At 39.9% G+C, this 20185-nt stretch overlaps 1 protein-coding gene across 1 annotated transcript in view; it reads right to left on the reverse strand.

Annotated features, from left to right (window-relative positions):
* Positions 1 to 19976, reverse strand: part of pdhx (pyruvate dehydrogenase complex component X) — an 85927-nt gene extending 65951 nt beyond the window's left edge. The window contains 2 exon segments of the mRNA XM_048607295.1: positions 15254 to 15461; positions 19969 to 19976. Coding sequence (XP_048463252.1) covers positions 15254 to 15461; positions 19969 to 19976 — 216 coding nt within the window.
* Positions 19977 to 20185: the final 209 nt, after the last annotated feature.

Here is a 20185-nt window from a genome sequence, read left to right on the forward strand (position 1 = left end):
TCTTTCCACCTTTTTAATTTTATTTAGAAATGAACAATGCATGATTATGCATTCACACATCTTTTCTATACATTTCCTATTATGTATCCCTTTGGCCTGTCATTATTTAATAGCACACTGATGTTGAACAAGGGCTCAATTCTGTCAGTCAATGGTATTTGCTCGCTTCTCTAACAAAGATGACTTACCTTGGTTTCAAGCTCCCATATGAGTGGTTCCGAAGTATAACCGTGGAGTGCATGAACTCCAACTCCCAGCATAGTTCGGAGTTATGGTACACATTCACAGATTGGGACAGGTCACGTATGGTCAGCCCAGCACTCCTCTTTCTTTTTTTCAGACGGCTGCAAGCAGAGTCCACTTGTTGGTGGTGGTGATGGAAAAACCAGACCCATGAGGCATGGTGCTTAGAAAAGGTAAACTAGGTGACTAGACAATGATGGACACAATGAAAAGAGTCTTCATGTGACACTGCAGTCAGCATGTTCCAGGAAGCCAGGGCTCAGGTGAAATCCTGAGGAACTAAGAGGGAGTACAAGGTTTATGATTATGACTGGAAAGACAGGAGCAGCCAAAGAAGGTATCTCCATTCAGCTAATGTGCTGCAGATGACTCTGAGGAGATGTTGGCTCACTGAAGTCACAGAAGCTATTTGGGAGATGAGACTTGGTATGAAGGGAACCCGGAAAAAATACAGGAACTCAAAGAAACTCAGCAGCAGTGAACGAAGCTGTCTTTGAAAGAGGTGTAATTGTACTGTAAGTGTTAGAGTGGAACCTCTGGAATCCAGTGTAATAGAGTATCATAGGAAGAGATTGCACAACAAAATATTTTTGGAAGAAATTCTAAGCTAGGTCTTTGAAAGTAAGGAATTGGAATCCTATGTGAAAGACGTAAAGTTTTAAGGCAATTTGGTGACCCACAGTGTCACCATCAATCGGGTGGCTGAGAAATCCAAGAGATCTGTCTTGACCTGTCTAGTCTTAGAGGGTAGTGCGTGTATGGTACGAGCTGCCAGAGGAAGCAATGGAAGCTGGTACATTTACAACATTTAAAAGGCATCTGGAGGGATATATGAATAGGAAGGGTTCAGAGGGATACGGGCCAAATGGACCTAGATTAGTTTAGGCTATCTGGTCAGCACGGATGAGTTGGACCGAAGGGTCTGTTTCTGTGCTGTGCAACTTGATGACTCTATGGCAACATGTGCTATTTGATGTGCTTCAAGGGTTGTTCGATTGTGAATCCATCACTACTTCATGCTCTAACATTCATCCAACTTCTGTTAATTCTATCTGTTCTGAATTGCTTTAGGATTTTTAACTTAACTTTGTAAAGTTTAGTTTGTAGCTTTATTCTCTTAGTAAGTAACTGTATTGTCAAACATAGAACATAAACCTTGACTACTTTAAACAAGAAGAATTATTGATCCCTAACTATTTTGTCCGTTTCATCTGGAATCATAAAACTCCACAAATGTTATGCTAAATAGAAATCTTAATGAATGTTGAAAATAGCTGCCAGTATTTAATGGACACTTCACAATTTTATCAATTCATCCAACAAATAAAGTATTAAAATGTACAACTTCCCTCTCTCAGGCACTGCTGTACTATAAATCAAAATGCATCCATATGATGTTCTTAGAAAATAATCCACTCTGGAACCTATTTGAGAGTAGTGGGTGGCTGAGTTGAAAAACTGCTCAAATTTCCACAATCTTGTTCTAACACAATCCCGAATACATCAGCATCTAGTTATCTACAGTGGACAGTGTTACACTGCACAGGAAAATGGAAAGCCCTTCACCATCTTGCCTCTGTGCAGGTTATACAATGACGTAGCCTTCCATACATACTTCAGTGCTGTAAATGGATCATTTTCAGGAACATAGACAATTTGATTTCATAGGTGGTTATTTGGCACATTATACCCACTTGCAGCCAAAAAAAAGTGTTCTCCAGCAAAATCCCACTTTTCAGCTCTTACTTCCTCTCAATGAAAAAAAAGGCTTCCTCAATTCCCCTCAAATACTCTGCTAATTCTTTGCTCCCTGTACTGACCTCCCAGCTAAGGGCAATAGGTCCCTTCCATCCATGTTATCCAAGTCCCTCAATTAAATTCAGCCCCATTTAGCTGCTTTTGCTCCAAAGAAAATAGTCAATCTTTATTCATAGCTAAAATTCTTCACTCCCAGAAAAAACCTTCTCAATCTCCTCTATACCATCTGGAGTACAATCATGATCTTCCCATAATACCGTGGCCAGAACCATATGCAATTTTCTAGTGCAGCCTAACTATTTTGTTTTTTTAAATACAATTTTAATATAACCTCCATGCTCTACTATTCCATTTCTGACCATTAAGAGAAAATATTTGTGTCTCTTCTTAGCACCTTATCTATTGTATTGTTACATTCCTGTCTAAGGTCCTTCTGGTCATCTACACTTCTCAGTAGCCACCTATACGTTGTGGATTCTCGTCTTCTTTATTCTCCAAATCTCACTTAGCTTTCTAGTCAGAGCAACACCCATCAACCAGTGAAAACGGAGTTGAGGATTATCAGACTGGCTGTGATCTCATTGAATGTCAGAGTGGTCTCGATGGGCTGAATGGCCTACTTTTGCTCCTAGGTCTTATGGTCATTACACCCTTTACTTCCTCGCACTGAGCCAATTTGTTACCTCACTTAGATCCCATGGGATCTTACATTTCTCACAAGTCTAGAACATAGGACCTTGTCAAAAGCCTGGCTGAAATCTATTCGGATTACATGAAATGTACTAACTACACTGAATTGTTTGTGGAGGTAATTGTAGGTGAGTCAACCATGTTTGTCAGATGGGGCCTTCACTGGAAAATTGTGAACAATCTCAGATTCCTTTGACATCAGTTATCGTGAAACTGAAGTCTTGCCATTTACGTGACATCAATCTTAGCTTCTGATCCAGTTTTGGAAGTGATGGAAGTGAGGAATCTTCATTGAAAGAGGTGTCTACAGCATCTTTTGCACCAATTATGTCATCCACAAACGAGCACCCATGTGTATCTAATTGGACTGTCTGCCTTTTACAGTGTAGTCTGAGAAGTTAACAAGCAATACACAGCTAACACACCAGAATGCAGAGATGCACATCACTGGGTCACTAGTCACCCTGCTACAAATTTTAAATGGTTGAATTGTGACAACTTTTTTTTTGCAATCTGCCTTTGTTTACTTTTAGATCTGCATTACATCACATTTCCTGTATTTATTCCAAAAGTTCTTTTCAATATAATCTTAGCCTAAAAAGCAAATTTCAAATCCCATATAATTACCGCTGTACAGCTGCAACTACTCTGAAATCCAATTCCAGTGTTCTTGTACTTGTTTATATTTAATTTATGTAGAAGTTCTGATCTTCATAGGCTCCTGTCAAACAACAGCCTTAGGGCCTCACGCCTGCTTGTAATCCGCGATGGGTGGCTGACCACACCAAGTCAAAAATACCAACGGAATACATCATTATATCCGAAAAACTGAAGGGAGCAGCAAGTTCATCTATGGGGTTACTTTCAGAAATGTTGCAGAATTACATGAAGGAAATATGAGCTCATATCATTTCTATGAATATCACCTGGCAGTTTTTCCACTCGTTTACAATGATGCCAATTATCTTACAATTGAATGTTGCATCTTTTGCTGGTGGAAAAATCCTAACCATAAATGGCATGCTGCTTTTTGTGAGATTCAACGCAACCAAAGACAGCTTGCTAAACATTTCTTCCTGAAGAGTGTTATTTTAAATGTAGGAAACATATAATAAGGAGACAAAATGTTACAAGCATGAATAGGTCTTCCGAGGATAGCTCAACTTAATTGTAGGCTGACGCCATCAGGATCGTCACAGGCTAGTGCTGATAAAATCTTCACAGACTGATGTATGGCAGGAAATTTATTGATGGGTGAGCACTAATCAACTGTATTTCAGGATTTTCATGAACTAGTGTTAAACAGTGTCAAGCAAAATCTCACAGTTAAGCATTTGTACTTTTAATGCTTCTTTTGTATTTTTCAATTTATTGCTATTTTAAAAATAATATTTGGTAAAAGTGGTGGGTTGTTTGGCGTCCGCACAGCAACCAGCTAATTGTGACTTCATGGAGTAAGGTATTAGACAAAACTCCTCTACATCAGAGACCTTTCTTATGGTTTACAGGCACTACCCATTTCATATGTATGCTAGTGGGTTTTACTGTATCATATTTTTTCCACTCTATGTACAGTGGTTATGCACTCTCCCAAAACAATCACCTTCTTGCTTTAGGTAAAGCCTCAGTAAGATTTACATTTACCTCTTTGGCTCCATATTCTTAATATCAATGTATTACTATTCCCATAACAGAGGTAACCTTTATGACCTATTGAAAAGGACAACACACCACTGGATCATAGCTTTTAGTTTGTTGACCAGCAGTTTCAGTGTTCAATCAGGTGTCAATTTTTCAGAATGTCTGAGCACAATCCGGTCTGCAGCTTTTTTCTGAACCACTGCAGTCCATGTCAGTGTAGGTAGACCCACAATGCCATGAGGGAGGGAATTCCAGAATTTTGACCCAGCAGCCCTGAAGGAATGGCTATATATTTCCAAGTCAGTAGCTTGGAGGGGAACTTGCAGGTGATGGAGTTCCAATACATCTTCTGCCTTTGTCCTTTTGGGTGGCAGAGGTTGAGGATTTGATGTTGAACAAGCTTTGGTGAGTTTCTGCAGTGCATATTATGGTATGCACTATTGCTATTGTGTGGTGGTGGTATAGGGAATGAAGACTTATGTTGGTAATGGGCTGCTGATTAAGCAGATTGCTTTGTCCCATGCAGTGCTGAGCTTTTTCAATGCTGTTGAAGCTGCATTTATCCAATATTTCATCATACTCCTGACTTGTACCTCTTAAATGGTGATGGGCTTTGGGGAGTCAATTAATAAGTTTTCATTGCCAAACTCCCAGCCTCTGAGCACATTATTTTGTGGTTGGTAATACTGTTCAATACAAAGCAGTTGTTAGATTATCTCTTGTTGGAAATGGTTATTGTTTGACAGTTGCGTGATGAGTGTTATTTGCAATTTGTCACTCAGAGCTGAATGTTGTCCATGCTTGATCCTTCCACACATGGGGTGCTTTAGTGTCTGAGGAGTTCACATCTTATCAGGCATGGATGTGTGAATAGGAAATTGTGTTTGACTAACTTGGAGTATTTTGGACGATATGAGCAACAAATTTGATAGGGACGTTTTAGAGTATAATATACTGAGATTTTCAGAAGGCTTTAATAAAGTCCCCCACAGGAAACTGATTAGAAAAATTAAAACACATGGGATGGGGATAATGTACTGGATGGGTTAAGGATTGGCTAACAGACAGAAAAGAGAGAGGAGGAATAAATAGGCCATTCCCACAGCAGACTGTCACTACTGGGGTACCACAGGGTCAGTACTTGGGCCCCAGCTGTTCACAATATATACCTGTGATTTGGAGACAGAGACCAAATTTCATAAAATCCCCACACTGTGGAAGTAGGCTAATTGGCCCACCAATTACACACTGACCCTCCGAAAAGAATCCCACCCAGACCCATCCTCTACTCTATCCCTGTAACCATGGGAAATGCAGGACTAATCCACCTAGCCTGCACATCCTTGGACACAGTCAGGTAGATGGGTTACCTCTAGGAAACGTAGGATAGATAGGCAGGTAGTGAAGGAGTCTGTTGTAGCTATCCCCATCTGAAATAAGTATGCTGTTTTGGAAAACGTACGGGGTGATGGACTCTCAGAGGAATGCAGCGCTGACAACCAGGTTTCTGGGACCAAGACTGGCTCTACTGTAACAAGGAATGAATCAGGATCCAAGCAATCGATTGTGATAGGGGACTCCCTAGGCAGAGGTATAGACAGACATTTCTGCGGCTGATAATGAGACATCAGAATGGTGTATTGCCTTCCTGGTCCCAGGGTCAAGGAAGTCTTGGAGAGGGTGCAGAATATTCTCAAAGGAGAGAGGGAGCAGCAGGAGGTTGTTGTACACATTGAAACAGATGACATAGTAAGAGAAAAGGATGAGATTCTGAGGACAGCATATACAAGAGAGGCCTGAATGGACAGGCAATAAATGCTAGCCAGCCAGCAACACCTACATTCCACAAATTAATAAATTTAAAAAAAATGATGAACTCAAGGCATGGTTGGGAACATGGGACTGAGATATCTTACCTATTACAGAAATATGGCTCTGGAGTAGACAGCACTGGCAGCTTGCTGTTCCAGGGTATAAATGTCAAAGGAAGAATAGAAGTCAGGGGGCACAAGAGTAAGGAGAGTGGCATTTCTGGTTAGGGATAATATAATGGCTGTACTTATGGAGGATATTCCGGGGAGTACATCCAGTGAAGTTACTTTGGTGGAACTCGAAGTAAGAAAGGGATGATCACCTTATTTGGATTGTACTATATACCCCGCAATAGTCAGCGGGAAATTGAGAAGCAAATTTGTATAGAGATCTTAGTTATCTGTAAGAATAATATGGTTGTAATCATTGGGAATTTTAACTTTCCAGGCATAGACGCCGACGGCTATAGTGTTAAGGGTTTGACGGACTGGAATTTCTTAAGTATGTACAAGAAAATTTTCTTATTCACTATGTGAATGTACCTACCAGAGAAGGAGCAAAACTTGACCTTCTCTCTGGAATTAAGGCATGGCAACTAGCTGAGGTGTCAATAAGGCAGCAGTGATCATAATTCTACTAGTTTTAAAATAGTTATGGAAAAGGACAGACCGGATCTAAAAGTTAAAGTTCTAAATTAGAAGGAGGCCAATTTTGACAGTATTAGGCAAGAACTTTCAAAAGTTGATTGAGGGTGGATATTTGCAGGTAAAGGGATGGCTGGAAAGTGGGAGGCCTTCAAAAATGAGATAACGAGAGTCCACAGACAGTATGTTCCTGTTAATATGAAGGGAAAAACTGGTGGGAGTAGGGAATGCTGAATGACTAGAGAAATTGAGGCTCTGGTCAAGAAAAAGAAGGAAGCATATGTCAGGAATAGACAGCATGGATCAAATGAATCCCTTGAAGAGTATTAGGACAGTAGGAGTATACTCAAGAGGGAAATCAAGAGGGCATGAGAAAGCTTTGGTAGATAGTGTTAAGAAGAATCCAGAGGGGTTCTACAAATACATTAAGGACAAAAGAGGAACGAGGGACAGAATAGGGCCCCCAAAGATCAGCAAGGCCGCCCATGTGTGGAACTGCAGGAGATGGGGGGGTGGTGTGGTGGTGGTGGTAGATAGTAAACGAGTATTTCGCATCAGTATTTACTGTGGACAAGGATATGGGGCCAGAGAATTTGGGGAAATAAATTGCGATATCTTGAAAAGTGTCCATATTACAGAGGAAGTAGTGCTGGGTCTCAAAACAATAAAGGTGGATAAATCCCTGGGAGCTGATCAGATGTACCTGAGAACTTAGGGGGAATCTAGGGAAGTGATTGCTGGGCCCCTTGTTGAAGTATTTGTATCATTGATAGTCACAGGTGAGCTGCTGGAAGACTGGAGGTTGGCTAATGTAGTGTCAATTTTTTAAGGAAGGTGGTAAGGAAAGCTAGGGAACTGTAGACTGGTAGGTCTGACATCAGTGCTGGGTAGGTTGTTGGAGGGGATTCTGAGGGGCAGGATTTACACATTTGGAAAGGCAAGGATTGATTAGGAATAGTCAACATGGCTTTGTGCGTGGGAAATCATGTATCACCAACTTGATTGAGTTTTTGAAGAAGTGACGAAGAAGACTGATGAAGGCAGAGTACATGGGCTTTGTCAATATGGAATTCAGTATGGCATTTGACAAGGTTCCACACAGTAGACTGGTTAATGTGGTTAGATCACATTGAACGAACTAGCCATTTGGATACAAAACTGACTTGCAGGTAAGAGACAGGGGGTGGTGGTGGAGGGTTGCTTTTCAGACTGGAGGCCTGTGACCAGCGATGCAAGGGTCAGTGCTGGGTCCACTGTTTTTCATCAGTTATATAAATGATTTGTATATGAACGTAGGAGGTATGGTTAGTATCTTTGCAGATGACACCAAAATTGGAGTTGTAGTGGACAGCAGAGAAGGTTATCTCAGAGTATAATGGGGCCTTGATCATGTGGGCAAGTGGGCCGAGGAGTGGCAGATGAAGTTTAACTTGGATAAACATGAGGTGCTGCGTTTTGGTTGGGCAGAACAGGGCAAGACTTATACGCTTAATGGTAAGGTCCTGGGGAGTGTTACAGAACAAAGAGATCTTGGGGTGCAGGTGCATAGTTCCTTGAAAGTGGATTCGCAGACAGACAGGGTGTGAAGGTGGCGTTTGGTATGCTTGCCTTTATTGGTCATTGTGTATAAGAGATAGGAGGTCACACTGCAGCTGTACAGGCCATTAGGGAGGTCACTTTTGGAATACTGTGTTCAATTCTGTTCTCCCTGCTAAGGGAAGATTTTGTTACACTTGAAAGAGTGCAGAAAAGATTTACAAGGATGTTGCGAGGATTGGAGGGGGGGATTGAGCTATAGAGAAGGGCTGAATAGGCTGGAGCTATTTTCCCTGGAGTGTCAGAGGATCCATCTTCCACTTTCACTTTCTTCCATAAAGATTTGTCTAAAACTCAATCTTTTCTATCTAGCACCTCAGTCACTATATTTAAGAACCCTAATAGGTTAGGTTCATTCAACCTATCCATTGCAAAGCTCATCTTAAGCTCATGCTTTTTTAATGCTTCATTTATTGTTCATGAATAATGGATTCTATCAACTTCCCTAATATTGACAATTAGCTGAAGGGTTGCTCTTGCCCAATTTACCTTACCTTGTTTGCTTTTTAATAAATGGAATATTTCAAGCCCCCCAGCACATTTCCAACATTCACTGGGATTTGGTAAATTATAACTCACATTAACTTAATGTCCTGATCTATTCTTTTAATATTCTCAAATGGATAGCTTCAGGGTTCAGAGATTTATCTGGTCCAATCCTCTTACTTCATCACTTGCAATATTCTATTTATAATAATAATTTCTAAGAGTAGCAATCCTTCATTTTAAACATACATTGATCACTGAGGATTAATATATCTTGCTGTTCCCCTCTATATTTTATATACTGTTACCATCATAGTAAAATGGATCAAAAACAAAGTTGCTGGGAAAGCTCAGCAGGTCTGGCAGCATTTATGAAGAAAAATCAGAGTTAATGTTTCGGGTCTGGTGACCCTTCCTCAAAACTGATAAAATAGTAAAATAGATGATCAATATTCAAATCGTATTGTTTGACTTTAATACTAGAGACTTTCATGGTCTAAAAGGTATATATTTTTAAAAAATGGACACTGTTGACCAGAATGGCTGCTATGATTACCTGACAAGCCAGGCAACGTACATGGAATGTATAAAACTGGCCTTCTTGGAATCATCACTTTCAATTAGTAAATGACGAAACTCGGATGTTAAAAAATTTGCATCTTTTGTTTTATTCACAATCACACAATAAACTATCATCTCCAATTTTTGACGATGTCTGCAGTGTGTTCAGCTCAGAAAAGACAATGGAGCTAGACGTGAAATACATAAATTAATTATATTTCAGTTGCTTGCTTTGAGCAACAAAGGGAGAGAAAACAACATGGACTAAATACAGCAAGAACACAAAGCTCCCCTCAAGTCTTTCTGGCTACCATCCTCAAATCTTAGCATGCCAGTGTCAATGTAAAGAAACAACTTGGGAAAACATTTGTTGACTACAAAATCATGGGCATTGCAAGCTTCATGGCTCTTGGGGGAATAGAACAGCAGCTAAGCAATTGGAACTCAGCTTTCTTTCTTAAAAACGCAAACACCAAAAACTGTTAACGGCCTTTATCTTCCAGAATGCACTATGACAAAGCAACCCACCATCTTTAACGTTCAATCCCTCCTGCACTGACACTCAGTGGCACCAGTGTGCATCTTCTACAAGATGAGTTTCAAAAATTCATCAAGATTCCCTCCATCGAGGAACATAAGGGCAGCAGATATGTAGGACCACCACCAACTGCAAGTTCTACCTAGTCTAAATGGATTGCTGTGGTTCAAGAAGGCAACTCACCACCACCCTCTCAAGGAAATCTGGTACGGGCAATAAGAAGGAAACCACCATCCTTACCTGGTCTGGCCTACATGTGATTCCAGACCCACAGCAACGTGGTTGACATTTAACTGCCCTATGGGAAATTAGGGATGGGCAATAAATACTGGCTAAGCCATGATTTCCATATCCCATGAATGAAGAACAAACAAAAGGATATCTTTGTTCTATTCACCTTCTTTGCAAGCTCACTGCCTATGCTTTTGTGAGTGTATTTGTCCTTTGGTTTTATTATTTTTGGAATAATAAAATTCCCTTTCACTCATGGAAACCTTTGAATTGGTTATTCTTCATTTTGAAAAGCTGTTTGTTACTTTCTAAATCTTTTTAATAATATGATATGCTGATTTTTGCAGTTATATTGACCTCCACATTTAATTTTTAGGTTAACTATTCTTGTAAAGCAAGGTGGCATCTACCCAGAAATACAACTTGTGTCGTTCAGTGGTTTATACTTACTTCCTACATTCCCCTCTGGGAATTCAGTGATCTCACCCTATTATAATCTATTTTTCTGCATTTCTTCAAAGTTGGTTCTGTGTTAAATCCAAAACCACAGCTGTGACCCTCCCTTACACAAGGTCACTACTTTATTTAGTTATGAGTAATGAAACTAAAGTAGTATATGCTCCATCTCTTGTTGAAGACAAAGTGCTAAAGGGAACTTTCCTCAATTAGTCAATTTGACTGTTCAATCTATTTATGTTCTATTTGTACTACTGTACTATCTACCTGCAAACTTATACATACCTACATAATCTTAATGGGCCAAAACCCCTTTCCATCTGATTCACCAGCAGTACCTACATACAGGCAATTAAAATGATGCATTTTTTGGAATACTTATCATAAAATGTGTCAATGTTGATAACACTTTATGTATACAATATTCTGAATGAAGAATAAAAATACATGGTCAGCTCATTAGTATTTCAGCATTAGCTTAGTCATGGCGCTCTTGCCTTGAAGTGAGAAAGTTGTGGGTTCAAGACCCACACCAGAGTCTGGAAGACGTAATCCAGGCTGAGTGAGATCCACACTGTCAGGGGTATTCGTTCTTTGATGCAATGTTAAACTGAGGGCTCATTCTTGGGTGAAAATAAAAGATCTAATTGGACTATTTTGAAGAGTGGTGGAAGTGTAATTCCCATTATCCTGACCAATATTTATCCAGCAACCAACAACACTAAAAAAAATTTTGATAGATCGCATTTTAGTTTGCGAACACTTGCTACATGCAAACTGGCAGCCAAACTTCCTATATCACAACATAATTATCCTTCAAAATGTACTTAGTTTGCCATAAAGTTACTTTGGAACAGTTGGAGGTTGTGAAAGGTACTATATAAATGTAAATCAATGCTTAAACTACATTCTAACAATGAAGTATTCAATTTTACATAATAACAACAATGTATTTACATTAGTACATAAAACTGAGTGAAATATTTTACAAATTGGTGATATTTATCTTTATAGAAATTCTGATCAAAATATAACCCTGCTCTAAGTATGGCATTGACTAGGAAAACAGTAACATAGTTATAATGATTTGGTTGCATCAAGCTACATAAAGGGAAGGTGATGGCCTAGTGGTATTATCGCTGGCCTGTTAACCCAGAGACCCAGATAACATTCTGGGGACAAAGTTTCAAATCCTGCCACGGCAGATGGTGGAATTTGAATTCAATAAAATATATGGAATTAAGAATCTAATGATGACCGTGAATCCATTGCTGATTATGGGGAAAACCCATCTGGTTCACTAACGTCCATTAGGGAAAGAAACAGCCATCCTTACCCAGTCTGGCCTACATGTGACTCCAGACCCACAGCAATGTGGTTGACTCTGAACTGCCCTCTGGGCAATTAGGGATGGACAATAAATGCTGCCTAGCCAGCGATGCCCTCATCCTGTTAATTAACAAAGAAAAAAGTGTTCTTTAACTGGATTTTCACCATTAAATATTATTGCACTCCAGACCAATAATGATAGGAAATCAATTAACTGTGTACATAAAATGTAAGTAGGCCAAGAGGCTGGTGGTGATCTTGATGGAAAAGGAAGCCTGTGTGTAGCCACTATTCCAGTGCAGTCTTGGCTAGACTCCCACACTCTACCCACCATAAACTTAGGTTCATCCAAAGCTCTGCTGCCCAAATCTTTTACAAAGTCCTGTTTACCTCTCACCCTTGTGATGGAGACGTGGTTTAGTAACAGCTTGACTTGAACGTTCTATCTTGTTCTGAAATTCCTCCATAGGATTTCAATCTATATACATTCTATTTGTATTACTGTATTACCTACCTCCAAACTTATACATAACTACACAATCTTAATGGGCCAAACCCGTTTCCATCTGAGTTACCAGCAGTAACAACGTACAGGCAATTAAAATGATGCATTCTTTGGAATACTTATCATGAAATTTGTCAATGTTGATAACACTTTACATATAAAATATTCTGAATTAAGAATTCCCACCCTAACCCTCACCCTCCATAAGGTCCTGGCATCATCTCTCTAGCCTACAGTAACCCTAACAATCCTCAGATATCCAACCACCTTCAATTCTAGTCACTTATGCATCCTTGATTTCCATCACTCCACCAATGGTGATTATACTTAGTTACCTAGGACTTACGATTTGAAACATTCTCATTAAAACTATGCATCCATTTTCTACTTTAACATAGAAATTTAGGAGTAGGCCATTCAGTCGTTTGTGTTTGCTCCACCATTCATTAATGCTCATGGCTGATCCTCTATCTCCATGCTATATTTCCACTTTCTCACCATACTCCTTGATACCTTTAAAATCTAAAAATGTCTCGATCACTTTTCTTGAATACATTCAGTAACTTGAACTCCAGAGCCAACTGTGGTTACAAAATTTCACAGGTTCACAAATCTCAAGGCCTAAATGATCTATCCCATATCTTAAGAATGTATCCCCTGGTTCTAGAATCCCCCAACCAGGAAAATATCCTCTTTGCATTTAGTCTGTCCAGCCCTGTTTGAATTTTACACGTTTCAATCAGATCCTCTCTCATTCTTCTAAACTCTAATAAATTCAGTCCTAGTCAAACCAATCTCTCCTTAAGGGACAGTTGTGTCATCCTGGTATCAGCCGAGTGAAACTCTGCTGCGCACACACTATGCCATATATCCTTCCTCAGGTGGGGAGACCAAAACTGCATGCAATACTCCAGGTGTTGTCTCAACAAGACCCTGCATAACGATATCCTTATTTCTATACGCAAATCCTCTTGCATTGAAGGCCAATCCACCATTTGCCTTCCTCATTGCTTGCTGCACCTGCCTGTCCATTTTCATTGGTGTAGAAGGACACCCAGATTCCTTTGCAGCAGACAAGCAGTAGTTCTTGAGTATTTAAAAATCCAGAAAGGGAAGGCTGATATTAAGGGAATTATACGGAGTCTGAAGCAAAAGATCCATGAGCACACCTTGATGAACCTACTCATCCTGCTACTGGGCATGATGAGCATGTTCTGGGAATTGAGAAGGGCAAAAAGCAGGAGCAAGCCACCACCCTCAATGTTCTCTGGTACCACAGCCGACACAAGGTCCAGAGAACCAATTCTTCTGTTCGGATGCCTTTGGCACGAACCTTGTCACTTCTCCTCTACTAATCATTGAGTAGTTGATATTCTGCACAGCTAACCAGAGATGGATGTAAGATTTGTAGTATTGGTCAGTGTACGAAGGTGAGTTGGTCTCTCTGAGTTGTTAGCTGCGAGTTCCCAGTGCCAGGGAATTCTGGTGGGTGAGTAATGGAGGACTTGTGTATTGACAGTGAGAGAGAGATAGAGTTATCGTGTGTTATTCATTGACCTCAACAACCCTTGTGAGATCAGCAGACGTCTTGCAGCATTGCTGCCAGGTTCACTGATCCAGACTCTGGAAGGTGACCTCCTTGGCCATCTGATCTCACTTCCACACTGTTACTGCTCTGCCCACTAGAACTGAATGTCTCCAGCATCACAATCACTACTGTAAAGACCACATCTTTTTATTTCCTTTCTTAGTCCACAGTCCAAAAATAAAGGAAGATATGCTTTAAACCAACAAAACTATGCAAAAACTTAGCTACAGTTTAAAAGACCTCTTTACTAGAGTGCATTTTGAGGTGTTTACAATGTTGCTCCCCCTGGAACACACAACATAAATCCAACACCTTGGAGTTGATGGGTTCTGAACTAAGGAGGATAACTGCTTTACAACAATGTTTTGATTGGCTCCTGACCAGGTAACCATGGGTCATATGCAACCCGTGAAGCAGACAACCATCTAACTTGCAAAGAGAAATCAAAAAAAAAACTGTCTTTCATTCCAATGTGGACAAAACAGAAAGTCACCATTAGCAACTAGTTGTCTTCCACTCACCTTTCTCTGAAAATCTATTTTTGAAAGCAGAATAAAACATCTTTAAGGAGAGTGAAAGACCAAATTCTCAACCAATGCAAGAGCATTGGTGTAAAAATGTGAGAAAAAAGAACTAAAAAGGAATTGAATATCGATTGCACTGGTGCTATTAAACTGTTTCCTCAGCATTTTTCCTCTGTCCTTAATATTCTGACTTGTCTGTCTTTGTGTGACCTGGGTGTTGCTGGCTGGCTTGCATTTATTGCCCATCCCTAGTTGCCCTTGAGAAGGTGGTAGTGAGCTGCCTTCTTGAACTGCTGCAGTTCAAGTAAGTTTAAGAAGGGATCAAGGGAGAAGTTGAGAGACAGAGCGAGAGTATGAGCTGGAGCATTCGGAGGAGTTAGCTAAGCCCAAGCCAGTTGCTAAGTAAGAAATATGATGGTGAAAGCAAGTTTTGGTGGTACCTGATCAAATGTGAGAAGTTAAATATCAGTTTCAATGTAAATGTTTCTTTCATCCACTGGTGTGAAAATTAACACCCACAAATGACTATTAACATTTAAGGCTGCATTTCACTTCCAATACAAAAACACAGATCAAGTTGTCATTAGCAAAAATGATTTTACTGAACACATTATCTTGCATTCCGTCAATATTTTATTCTAAATAACTTACCGGAGCTAACGGCTGTCCTGGAATGGAGACTGGTGGTGTGAAGGGCCGGGCATATCCAGGTGCGCTTGTTGCTACTTCACTGCCCTTCACAGGAGGTTGCACAGGGGCACTAGCTGCTGTCCTGGACGGTGTCATGGTACCTTTTAGCTTCAACATATTCAGGGCGTCCCTGTAAAAATTCACATATTCAGTGTCAGAGTACAAGTGACTTGTTCAAATGTTAAAAAAATTTTTTTGTTCTTCACCATCCTTTCTGAAGGATGGCAGCAACCATTGCCGATGTGACAGAACTAGACACCTGAACTACATTTAAATTTCTGAAATCTCAGCTTCCATATTGATGTGGAGATTGTCTCATATGGGGAAGGAAAACTACATTCCTTCTACTGTGCACTTGTTTCACATTCCATACCCTGGAATTCCCTTGCGCTTTCTCTCTCTCTCTCCCCTCCCCAATTCCATTTCTACCTTTTAGAACCTTTCCTGAAATTGCAAAATTTATCTATTTCTTTAAATCGTGCATTTTTGTTCTTTAGTGCTTTTCTTCCTAGTGTCTTTAAAGTGCCTTGGAAGGCTTTCCTAAGTTGAAACTGCAATATAAATTCTATTTGTTATTTGCTATTCTTCATTACAGAGAGGTAGACAATCGAAACAGTTACTCTATATTAACGCTGCAGGCTGCCTCTTCTTTCATAACAAAGATCTCTTTGTTAGTCACTTAGCCCCAAGAACAACGGAATGTAGGACTGAAAGAAAGGGCTACAATGCACCATCACAGCTCTGGAGTTTACTTAAAAAGAACCAGTTATCCGTGTCAGCATTGTTCCAGTTTGGATGTTACCAGGTTAAATAGAATCAGTTGGATTGATAGGCACCATAGCACATTCAGGGCTGTGTCCTGGTCTACACATGAAATAGAATCAGGTTGTAGGGTGGACAGGAAAAACGGCTGCAGTCTGCTCATTGAGTACTGGGAAAGGTGTAGCAGTAATATTTTTGTGAGGAGATTCACTACTAAATTGCTAAATCTGCCACCGATTGTCAATGTGAGTTTATGCTGCCAGCAATGCTAATGAATAAGGGCTGCATCTTTAAAGCGCACCAGAATTTTTCAACTCTGAAGAGTTCAGTCAATCAAGGCGAGAGAGCATTCTTCTTTTACAGCCAAGTAGAAGATGCAGATTGTAATGAGCAGCAACAGGCCAAAACATGCAGGTCTTTCAGGGTGTGAGTAAATTGGATTAACTTCAGGGAAGACAGTCATTAACCCTAGGGGTTTTCAACTTTAAGTGCATACTTGATCAGTTCTCACATTGTTTGGATCAGAAATGTTAGAATGGCATCTGCAATCTTCAAAATTGAAGAAGCTCATTTTTTAAAAACAGTCACGAGATAGAAAGAAAACCACTTCCTTAATGTGCAGGAGTTTTAAAACGTATCACACTACTTGGTAAAGGGAGAAATAAAAATCCTGCAAATCTATTTTTCCACTGTTAACTTGTTATTTGTATGTCAATTGTGAACACAAAAACCTGGAAGAACAGATCGATAGCATTAAGAAGAGTTGGTAAGCTGAGCAGAAAGAAGGGAGGGAAGAGAAACAAAGATAATACAAAGAGACCCTTATCTCTCATCATTCTTTAGCCAAAAAAAGTTAAACAAAAACCTCCCAAATTTAAGTCAGGCTGACTTAAGTGACCCAGTCAGTCCAAGCTACAAAGTCAGATTCATTGTCTCTTCCAAGTTTACTACAATGATCTTCTGTAGGCTCTTAATAAAATGAACCACCATACATAATTAAAAACGTTCTCTGGCAGTTCATTTTGTTTCAGGCCATTTTGGAACTCCAGCACCATTTGTTCACGTTGTGAAAATAATATCTGCCCAAACAACAATAGCAGAAAAGATGTATAGCTCACTGAATTACGTATGTATGCATGTACGATGAAGAACGTACAGCTCTAGGTTCAGAATCTCAGATTCATTTTGGATCATCAATCAAGGTGGTTAACAGGATTTTATTTGATTCATAGACATGCATACCCTCAACACTTGAGAAGAAAATTGTGATCTCTATCCACAAACAAATTCCTAGTGAGATCAAAAACTAAGGATATAAATAGCTTTTAAAAGCGTTCTACAAATTATTTCAGCATTCATATTGAATGTGTTAGAGGATTACAATGCAATTAAAAACTAAAAGGTTGGATTTTGTTCTTTCTTGAGCAGCACCTGGCACAGATCTGATTTTACTCAGCACGTCAAGGAATGTTGCAATGAAGAAAGAAATTGGAGAAACTCAGCAGGTCTGGCAGCACTTGTGGAGAATAAAAGAAGAGGTAATGCTTCAGGTGCAATGACCCTTCAGAACCTGTTTGAAGAAGGGTCAGTGAACCTGAAACGTTAACTCTGCTTTCTCCCCACAGATACTGCAAGACCTGTTGAGTTTCTCCTGCAATTTCATTGTTTCAGATTTCCAGTATCGACAGTTTTTGATTTTATTAAGCAACATTGAAATGTCACTTTGACAGTTTTGTGAAAGGCAAAACTTATTATCCAATGTAATCCTCATGAAACAGCACGGTAGTAAGTATTTGTTTCAGGCACTCCTAGAAGAACTATCCCTTCTTTTTGCAGATAATGATACATCAGTGGAGGACATATCTGGCAATCTAATACTCAGCCTCTGTAACATGACCTGTCTAACAGACTCCTATTATGCATGTTTCTCAGAAGGTTGATATGGAGACTGTTGAGTGATGGATGGGTTTCTGCCTGTACCTCATTGCTCACCTTACTGATCAAGATGTTTTTTGAAATAGCCAATGAAACAACTCTGCAATCAAATGATTTTTGGCAATTTGCAATCACCAGAAGCATCAAATTCATCTACTGGCTTGAAACCAAATGTAAGGATATTTGTCTTCTGTCTCTTTGTCTCTAATCAAAATGGACTGGTAAGGAAAAGAAATGCAGGTTTAATTCCTGCAAAGGACATGGTGTGGTGGCTCCCTTCGTGTACCCAATCATTTGATCCTTTTCCTGCGCTTCCCCACCATGCTCTCCTGAACATCAAGAACATCACCTCTCCTCCCATCATTCTCATGATTAAATGACCCATTTTCCTTTGCAGCATCTTTACACATTCTTCCATCACCTCCTCCCCATACCATGCATGTTAGAATATACGTTTTGTCAAAAGTGGGACAAAAGTTATAACCCCATGCCTTTATGTCAATGATTAATTTAACGTTCAGTTAAATACTTTAAGACTAATTAAAGATTCAGTGTGGCATCTACAACATTCCCAAGGTTACAAAGGATGATTTATTGCAAAGAATGCACACATCATATTCAGCTGAGTACAACCCCACCTTCATTTCCTAAATTCACAGCACAATGGCAGTGCTTATAATCATCGCTAAAATGACACGACCCGCCCTACCCAGTGACCTTGACTCTAGGTTTTACATTAGGCATCATTAGATCAACATTCAAGAGTCCAAAATGCTACACAGCAGAGCAGTGGTTGTAGGATTAAACAAGTTTATCTAATTTCACGTATAGCATGTATCCATGAAAGGATTAAAATTATCCATGATATTTAACAGATTTAACCAGTCACTATACAGAACTTAATATAGAATGGGATCAAGTAAAGCAGACTGCTGATTTACTAATCCAAACATGTCCTTGGCCCAACTCTCCTGCCTGAACCTTTGCTATCTTTTCTCGACCTAGGATCCTCTCATCTACACCTTACAATGCAGCACTGTTTTACTCTATCAGCTCACAGCCCTGCATCTCAAAGAAAACACAGAAATAGGAGCAGAATAGACCAAATGGCCCAGTGAACCCACTCCATCATCATAGTGGTTATAGCTGATCATCCAACTCAATAGCCTGTTCATACTTTTACCCTCATATCCTTTGGTCCTTTTAGACCCAAGTGCTATATCTAAAACTCTCTCTTGAAATTATACAATATTTTTGCCTCATCTGCTTGCTACCCTCTATCCACGTGCCCTTTTCATGCTCCTTATCTCAAAATCCCCCAAGCCATTCTTTTCCTCTCACAGTTTGACCCTAAAGCCCCATATCCTTCTACCCCTGCAATTTCATCCAATCTCATTTTCCAGTGCACTTTCCCCACCTCCAGCAGCAGAATATGAACTAATAATTGTAAAGGTTTCTTCTGTTAGTTTCCTAAGACGGGCATCGGGGAATTGCTTTTGGCAGCACTTAAGGAAATGATGGGTCAAACTGATAATGTCACTGGATTAGTGACTTAGAAACCCAGGTGAATGCTTTGGGAGTATGGGAACAAATCTCACCACGATCAATGGTGAAATCTGAATTTGATGAACAAATCTGAAATTAAATCCAAATTTAAGTGCTCATGTAATGTCTAACGTGAAATCATTGCCAATTAACTTCAGAATCCCTCCTGTTACCTCATGGCCTTTAGGGATAAAAATCTGCTGTCCTTAACCAACCCATCATACACGTGACTCCAAACCCTCAGCAATGCTGTTGACTCTTAAATGTCACGAGCAAGATACTTGACTGAACACACAGCATTAACCTAGACACCGGATTTACAATAGAGAACCGAATCTAGTCTATCCTGCAAAGTCATCTCATCAACGTCTGGGGCTAATGCTAAAATTGAGAGAGCTGTTTCACAAATAGTCAAGTAACGAGTCAGTACTTACAAAACCATATCTCACTGACAATGACACCATCACCATCCCTGGATGAATGTCGTGTCCTACTGGCAGGACAGACCCATCAAGATAGTAGCAGGATAGGCAAGTAGGCCCAGTGCAGACTTGCAGCAGTTGGTGAGTGGGCCCAGCATGGACATAGCTACTGCGACAGAAGTGAGTTTGGGTGCTCGGCAGCATCCGTACCCAGTGCAGATTCATGGAA

Source organism: Rhincodon typus, chromosome 17, assembly GCF_021869965.1.
Source record: "Rhincodon typus isolate 14 chromosome 17, sRhiTyp1.1, whole genome shotgun sequence".
Lineage (NCBI taxonomy): Eukaryota > Metazoa > Chordata > Chondrichthyes > Orectolobiformes > Rhincodontidae > Rhincodon > Rhincodon typus.